The 8,637-nt window shown below is 33.8% G+C and overlaps 2 protein-coding genes across 3 annotated transcripts; one reads left to right on the forward strand and one right to left on the reverse strand.

The window, feature by feature from the left end:
- Positions 1-127: 127 nt before the first annotated feature.
- Mtr4 (exosome RNA helicase Mtr4) lies at positions 128-4,506 on the forward strand. The gene is made up of 10 exons (XM_031983570.2): positions 128-372; positions 466-576; positions 681-923; positions 1,018-1,225; positions 1,382-1,648; positions 1,727-2,555; positions 2,628-2,800; positions 2,870-3,304; positions 3,380-3,917; positions 4,314-4,506. Exons 1-10 carry the CDS (start codon positions 260-262, stop codon positions 4,469-4,471), a joined length of 3,075 nt encoding a protein of 1,024 aa, XP_031839430.2. The 5' UTR covers positions 128-259; the 3' UTR covers positions 4,472-4,506.
- casp (Fas associated factor casp) lies at positions 4,443-8,526 on the reverse strand. Of its 2 annotated transcripts, none has more exons than XM_076364826.1 (12): positions 8,241-8,526; positions 7,700-7,768; positions 7,318-7,600; positions 7,068-7,236; positions 6,715-6,997; positions 6,456-6,582; positions 6,236-6,381; positions 6,006-6,160; positions 5,731-5,926; positions 5,549-5,652; positions 5,168-5,468; positions 4,443-4,998 (listed from the first exon to the last, which is right to left on the reverse strand). In XM_076364826.1, the coding sequence occupies exons 1-12, from the start codon at positions 8,277-8,279 to the stop codon at positions 4,918-4,920; spliced, it is 1,953 nt and encodes a 650-aa protein (XP_076220941.1). In that variant the 5' UTR covers positions 8,280-8,526; the 3' UTR covers positions 4,443-4,917. The 2 variants fall into 2 exon arrangements, with proteins under 2 accessions (XP_076220941.1, XP_076220942.1); XM_076364827.1 differs by having other exon boundaries at positions 5,155-5,468.
- Between the last annotated feature and the right edge of the window lie 111 nt (positions 8,527-8,637).

Genomic DNA, 8,637 nt, shown 5'->3' on the forward strand with positions numbered 1-8,637 from the left:
ATTCATACTTGCGTAACGACCTGATTTTCATTTGTAGGAGACGTTTGAAAATAAGCGAAATATTTCTATTTGAAATATTTATCGATATCCAACGATACATATAACGATAGTTTGTTCGAATATACGATCGACGGGGATTCGATATATATCGAGTTGGATGTTCGATGATCGATGTCAAACATCGAAGGTGTAAACAGTGTTCTTTACGTGGTGCGTTTCGGACGTTGCCTAGAATTGTAAATAAAGTTTTCTCGTTATAATGGCCAATTTCACTGACGATTTGTTCGACGTTTTCGAAGAGACGGAAGAAGTGATAGAAGTGATACCGACACCAGTGAAACAGAATGATGTAAAAACGGCTTTAAATGAAAAGTAAGTACCCATTGTTTTCCTAACCTCAAGCAGTATAACCTTGGAGTACACGTTTAAATGTGTGTTTTTAAAACTGTTTAAATTGGTATTTAGGACAGTAGAGACAGAAAGCAGTTCGAAACGTGGACTTAATTCAGGCGAAGGTGGCTCTGCTGAAATAATTGCGAAAAAATTCAGGCCAGATCCTGTTTTGGAGGATTTAAAGTAAGTTACAGCGAGTGATTTTGACAAACTTCATTTAGTTCAATACGAATGGGATTCGATTATTTAAGAGCCACGTTGCATGATGATTGTTTTATTGTATATAGCATAGAAGAATTAGCTTCACGCATCAAAATACATAGTATAGAGACAATCGAGTCTTGCACACACGAAGTTGCTGTTCCACCGGATTATGAATATATACCACTGGAAAGTAAACAAGGGAAATCAGCGAAAGAATATAAATTTGTACTAGATCCCTTCCAGAAAGAAGCAATATTGTGTATAGAAAACAATCAGTCTGTTTTAGTTTCTGCACATACATCAGCTGGTAAAACTGTTGTCGCAGAGTATGTATAATACTATAAACAAATATGTAAACTTTTGTTGCACAAACTGATAATGAATTTTTAATGGATTATAAATAAATTCTTCATTTCATAGATACGCCATAGCTTGTTCGTTAAGAGACAAACAAAGAGTAATCTATACTACTCCTATAAAGGCACTGAGTAATCAGAAGTACAGAGAATTCTTTGAGGAGTTCAAAGATGTTGGTTTGGTAACCGGTGATGTTACCATCAATCCGACGGCCAGCGTTTTGATTATGACTACCGAAATTTTAAGAAACATGCTTTACAGAGGATCCGAGGTTTTTTCAATACTTCTAAATCATACCCGTACACTTAGCTCATTTGATACACGATATATTTTCGAAACGATTATAAGAAAATTTTATTTAAGTACATTAAGTGTACATAAATTTGTTGTGTGAACAATAATATTGATAATGAATTTAATGTTAAAGGTAATGCGTGAAGTCGGATGGGTAATCTTCGATGAAATCCATTATATGCGTGATAAAGAAAGAGGCGTTGTATGGGAAGAAACGTTAATATTGTTACCAGACAATGTGCATTACGTATTTCTTTCTGCTACTATACCCAACGCGCGACAATTCGTGGAATGGGTTGCACATTTGCACAAACAACCATGCCATGTTGTTTACACAGACTACAGACCAACACCGTTACAACATTATATATTCCCCGTTGGCGGGGATGGAATTCACTTGGTCTGTAGAAAATTACGAAAATATCATTTGTTAGAAAAGAAAGAATTTACATTTATTTCTTATTGTGCGTACGTATAGGTTGTAGACGAAACCGGCCAATTTAAAGAGGAAAATTTTAATAGAGCGATGGCATGCTTGCAACACGGCGATGCAGCTAAAGGTGACACAAAAGGTCGTAAAGGAGGTATGCGAGCATCAAATGCTGGACAGACAAATATTTTTAAGATGGTGAAAATGATTATGGAAAGAAATTTCGCGCCTGTAATTATATTCAGCTTCTCAAAGAAGGACTGTGAGATTTATGCGATGCAAATGGCTAAATTAGATTTGAATACGGTAGAAGAAAAGAAATTAGTTGACGAAGTGTTCAATAATGCCATGGATGTTCTGAACGAAGAGGACAGGCGTTTGCCACAAGTTGAAAATGTTTTACCACTTCTAAGACGTGGAATAGGAATTCATCATGGTGGACTTTTGCCTATTCTAAAAGAAACTGTGGAAATATTATTTGGTGAAGGATTAATAAAAGCGCTTTTCGCAACAGAAACTTTTGCGATGGGATTGAACATGCCAGCGCGAACAGTATTATTTACCGCATCGCGAAAATTCGACGGTAAAGATTTCCGATGGATTACTTCTGGTGAATACATACAAATGTCTGGTCGAGCGGGTAGAAGAGGGCTAGACGAAAAGGGAATAGTAATACTAATGATCGATGAACAAGTTAGTCCAGTTATTGGTAAAGCGATTGTGCAAGGAAAAGCAGACCCTATTAACTCAGCATTTCATTTAACTTACAACATGGTTCTAAATCTCCTAAGAGTCGAAGAAATTAATCCAGAATACATGCTTGAAAGGAGCTTTTATCAATTTCAGAATCAAGCCTCTATCCCTGATTTATACAATAGTAAGTAGACTGTTTATTTCTCAGTTACATATTACAATTTGGTATATGATTATTTTTTACAAATTATTACAGAGGTAAAGGAATTACAAGCAGCATATAACGCAGTGAATATTGAAAAGTATAGTCAAATATCGTCTTACCATGACATACGTGAACAACTTGAACGTCTTACTACTAATTTTCGATCTTACTTGACAAAACCAGAGTATTTACTACCTTTCCTTCAACCTGGAAGGCTAGTGAAAGTATGTATTTATATATACACGCGTTACTTACATATGTGAGCAGTGTTTTCTAAAAGTTAATGTTCGTAGGTTAAAAATGAAAATGAAATGTTCGACTGGGGTATTATAGTAAATTTCAAGAAGAAGAACCCAAAGAATCCAACAGGAAAGGAAAATACAGTTATTATCATTGATATTTTACTTCACATTTCCAAAGATTCTAGCGAAGGGTGTCCGGTACCTTGTCGCAAAGGGGAAGAAGGTGAAGTGGAAGTGGTCCCTGTATTGCACACATTAATTTCCCAAATAAGTTCCCTTAGATTGTATTATCCAAAAGATTTAAGACCATCGGACAACAGGAAAAGTGTGTTGAAAACGATACAAGAAGTAAAGAAAAGATTTCCCAATGGACCACCACTTCTGAATCCTATTACAGACATGCGAATAGAAGATGAAGGATTTAAGGATATCGTTAAAAAAATTGAAGTACTCGAAGAGAGATTGTATGCACATTCTCTACATAAGGTAAAGTATCCTAGTATTCTCGCCTTTAGTACTTCAATACCGTAAAACTAAATGTTCCATTTTACTTAAATATAGGACCCCAATGTAAATACGCTATACGAACAATTTTTGAACAAAGAGGATTTGGGCAATCGATTAAAGCAAGCCAAAACAGAATTGAAAAAAGCCAAATCGATACTTCAAATGGATGAGTTGAAATGTAGAAAAAGGGTACTGCGAAGATTAGCATATTGCACAGTGTCTGATGTTATAGAATTAAAGGGTCGTGTGGCCTGTGAACTTAACGGTGCCGACGAATTGTTGATGACAGAAATGATCTTCAATGGTTTATTCAATTCGTTGAGCGTGCCACAAATGACAGCATTAATCAGTTGTTTCGTTTGTGACGATAAATCGAACGAAATGCCCAAGTCTACCGAGGAGTTAAGTGGTCCGCTTAGACAAATGCAAGATTTAGCTCGAAGAATAGCGAAGGTATCTACAGAAGCCAATTTGGAACTAGACGAGGATGCATACGTGGAAAGGTTTAAACCCTATCTCATGGATGTAGTGTATACTTGGTGTAAAGGAGCTTCATTTTTACAAATTTGTAAAATGACAGATATATTTGAAGGTATACTGCAGATTTTTATTTCTTTTTTTTTTCATTATATTATAAGCAGAGTATAGAAAAGGGAACATCTAATGTATCTTTTGTCACATGATCGTAACAATCCAAAGCAGAAGTTATGTATTTACTCGACCACAAATAACGTGAACGGTACAGTTATATTTTTATTGTGTTTAATTCTGTAAGTAAATTTCGCTGCAATAGCTGTTCTCCATTAATTTTAACGACAGGATTGAATATAATTTCCAATGTTTATGCAAAACTATAAATATTTTTATTAGTACTTCAAGACATGGGACACAAACATTCATAAAATGTTGAACTTATCTGTACTCTGCTTATGATACTACCTTTATAGTTCTTTACCAGTTAACTTAACTTCAATTCTGCTCATCCTAGGTTCAATTATACGATGTATGCGTCGTTTAGAGGAAGTTCTTAGGCAATTGTGTCAAGCGGCGAAAAACATTGGAAACACAGACTTAGAGAATAAATTTAGCGAAGCGATTAAACTTATAAAACGTGATATTGTCTTCGCCTCATCTTTGTATTTATAATAAAAATTCTTAAAAAGATGTGCTATTATTTAAAATATAGTGTTTTTATTACGAGTTCCATTTATATTATCTTTTACAAATTAAGCTCTTTCCCGACGCGTTTTGAAAATACTTGATAACGTAATAACAACAAACAAAAGACAACTTTTGTTTGAGGTTCCTCAGAATGTAATTTATTTTTAGGAATTTAAAATATACAATGCACATGCATGGAAATGACTTCTTTTTTTTTTATATATATGTATAAATATATATATATAATATAAAACTACATTTGTCGTACGAATGAATAGTACGAAAAGATATAGCGTAAAAATGTAATTGCGTAATAAACAGAACTCATATTAATTGATAACTATTCGAAACTTGTTAAATAAATAACACTTTCAGAATATTGCAATGCTTAATTTCTACATTTTAATTTAATTACAACAAATTACTTATACTTATCGTTCTTCTAAAATTAGCGTTTCTTGAGGACAGAATTTTAGGTCCATGAGAGTGAGTTTTGAATCCATGGATGTTAACTAGAAAAGACAGAATGATTTTGACGTTGTATGGTAATCTTCAAACATGCGTTCGAATTTCTCATGAAAACATGAATACCAACTTTTGCCTGCATTTAACGCGATAGATGGAACGGCGTAAAGAAACATCTATATAATAAGAACTCAAATGCTTACATCATCTACTTACATCCCTTCGAGGCCAACTACGTAGGATCCTGTACTCTTCCGTAGGATAACCTTCCGCAATGAGGAAATTAAGAAGTGTTTGTAGTGGTGTGTCTGATTGAAATCTGCGCTGTAGTACTCTTCCAGCTGGAAGCCATATTCTAACTCTTAGTACACCGTCGTTAACTCCTTCCAGCGGTTCAGGAGGTAAACTCGATTCTATAGTTTGCCTATAAGCTTCTTTCCTTGCTTCTTCAGCCAACCTTTCATTCTCTGCCTCTTCTTTTCGTCTTTTTTCCAACTCTTTTGCTTTTTCTTTTGCTCTACACAATAGCAAGTATACGTTTTATTAAAATATATTAAATCGTTTTTCATCACGATTAATCGATTATTCTTTACTTACCTATCGGCATCTAAACTTTCTTGATATGCTCTATCCTGCTCCTGCTTTACTCTTTCTCTGGCTTGTCTCTCTTCTTCAACTCCAATATCAGCTATCCTATATTCCTAATGTTTGAGAAACTCCTCAGATTAAAATATAATGGAAATTCATTTATTGTTCATATAAAATCATTTCTTTTTTACCTGAAATACATCTACAGCATGAATTAAATTGGTTAGTAATTCACTAACTCCCACATTACCGTGAACCGTCGTAAATATTTCTGTATTGGATCTGATTCTCATTATAATTACAAGAACGGGTAACGTATCGACGTCTATATTTTTCATAGCTAACGCTGCAACTGATCCTAATGTTTCTTTTACAGATAAAAGAAACCTGAAAACCAAAGGTATACTAATTACGAACAAAAATATTATTTGATTAGATCAAAATAATTTCTTGGAACAACACATACCTCTGTTTATTAGACTCGTAAGTAATATCCCAACCCCACACAACGAAATTTGCGGACAATACTTGTAGTACTGTCTCAAAGCCTAACAATTGTGTGCAAAATACGTTCGCTAGTATACTATTATCATGATGTAAATATACAGCCAATAATTTTCTCTAAAATGAATTCAATTTATAATACTTTATAGCAAATATTATTTAACATGATCATCGATCAGAATAATTACAAACCTCTTTTGCTGGTTTTAAACATGACTCTTTAACAGCATCCTTAAATTTGCCTGTATAAAATTCTGGATGTGCCTGTCCGTATCGCTTTTCGAATTCTTCTGCGAAATGCAGCGTACCCACTGTTTCATCCGTAACATTATCGGGCACTACAAAAACGAAACAATACACAAGCTAGTTTTATAAATGTATTAATAGTTAACAAAAAGGCAAATTCACTTACTCAGACGTTGAGGTTTAGTAGTTTTAATATCTATGAAAATATCATCATCAACATTGAACGATTCAGGATCCTCAACATCATATGCTTCATCTTCGGAACTATCGCTTTCAACCAAATCTATAACATCCTAAGAGCACGCAACAATTTGTAATACATGTATCCGTGCCGAGACATTTAAAAAAAAATAAAAAATAAAAAATAAAGAAAAGATGAACATCATAATCTGCATTGATAAGTAAATGTAATGTAGTGAGCATACCTTCTTTTCCTCTTTCGAGGGTAACTCAGTAACAGAAAGGTCATGTTCAGGGTAAAAGATTCCAGTCTGTGCTAGCATTATGCTATCATTCTTCACTGTACTTGGCCAACCTTTCCACTGTTGATTTCGAATAGGAACATCTATTAATGAATAAATACCAGACTTTACATCCAAGACTGTGCTTGTTCCATGAAACTTTAAATTATACATTTTTTTATGCGTTTCATCTTTGATATTCAAGGTATACGTTTGAGTCATACGCTCCGCGTATTTCAATTTATCGCTAAAAATATAATAAATATATAAGAATTTCTAATAATACTTTAAGACCATATATCCGAAAATATACTTACTCATCAGTCATTAAATCTGATAAAGTAGACATATACAAAGTATTCTCTTTTGGCAAGTCTAATGATTGTAACGTTGTAGAAGCTGATTCTGGTGTTTTTTTCCAGCCTCGAAGCTGTTGTTGGCAAGATGGTACATTCGTTTGTTCCCATATAAGCTGTTTGAGATCCCCTAAACGTGAGACATTTCAATTAAGAATTAATAATAGCAATATTGACTAAAAACAAGAAAGAAAGTATGCTGAATACTTACTCACACGTGAAGACTCAGATAAGTTTATTTTATAAACATTACTAAGATAATTAACACAGAATGTGAGCGTTCTTCCGCTTCCATAACTTTTAGATTTACTTGTCCCTGGCTTGGAATTTTCTACAACATCCATTTTCGAACTATTTCTTGAATCATTAGTGGTTTGTGACGATGATGAAGATGAATGTGGTGTCCTTTCAATTTCTTCTATCATTTCTATGTCTGGACTCATTTCGGAGGGTAATTGTTGTGTACCTCTAGGCATGGCTTGATTTACTGCTGCCTACATAATGTTGCACAATATCGCATTACTTATTAACATTATTTTACATATTAAATGGTATAAGCAAATATTAAAGAATAAATGTCCAGTTATATTTACCAATAAATCCCAACTTGATTCCTCTAAATATTTAATGGCATCTCCAACATCATCGATTCCTGTACAAGCCTAAAAAAAATGCAATGTAATCGCTTAATGAACCTTCTATATTAATTCTTATTGTCTTAAACATATTATGTACTTGTAGAACGAAAACAAATTTAAAGAAAAATATAAGACAGATAACAATAAAACTGTTTTACATTTCGTTTAACGCAAACAATACGTTATAACTTTTTAAACGAAAATTCGAATGACTCTCAACCACAGTTGTGTACAGAGACAAAGAAGCTACTGATCATGGGAAGAAACATTCAAAAATATACACAACAAAACAAAGGAAAAAATGTCGTTTGAATTATTTTAAATATTCCAGAGTATCCTGAAAAATTCTGACAAATTTCCGGACGGAACAGTGGAAAAATGTTACATTGATATTCGTAGATTTCATCTATTGTCAATGTCATTGCTGCTTATATCATAACCTCAAACTTTATTTGTATTTGAAAATGAACGTAGAATTGAGGTTTGAATGGATTACCTGAAAGTCGGCCAAAATCTCATCCCGTGTTCCAGCCATCGTGTCCACGTTCACTGTCAAATTTGAGCAAATATGCGAACCACGAAAGCTACTCCGTTATTTCACCAATTGTTTCAAGCAACATGCACAACGAACGCAAGCCATTGACGTCTCAAACCTCACGCTAGCTTGAAACGAACATTGAACCATCTATAGTGTTTATATATTTCCCTTAGTGACATCAAACAATTGTTCGTATATCGGCCGATATCAGAAGAGATATTTTCATTCCTTGGCTTAAAGTTCTCCAGAAGCATAAGGGACATTCTGATTGGCGAAACTTGGAATCATTACAACTATTCTCCAATCATATTCAAAAGGCGCATGACACGTTTTTTATTCTTATAATAATCCAAGC

This window comes from Nomia melanderi, chromosome 2 (assembly GCF_051020985.1).
Source record: "Nomia melanderi isolate GNS246 chromosome 2, iyNomMela1, whole genome shotgun sequence".
Taxonomy (NCBI): domain Eukaryota; kingdom Metazoa; phylum Arthropoda; class Insecta; order Hymenoptera; family Halictidae; genus Nomia; species Nomia melanderi.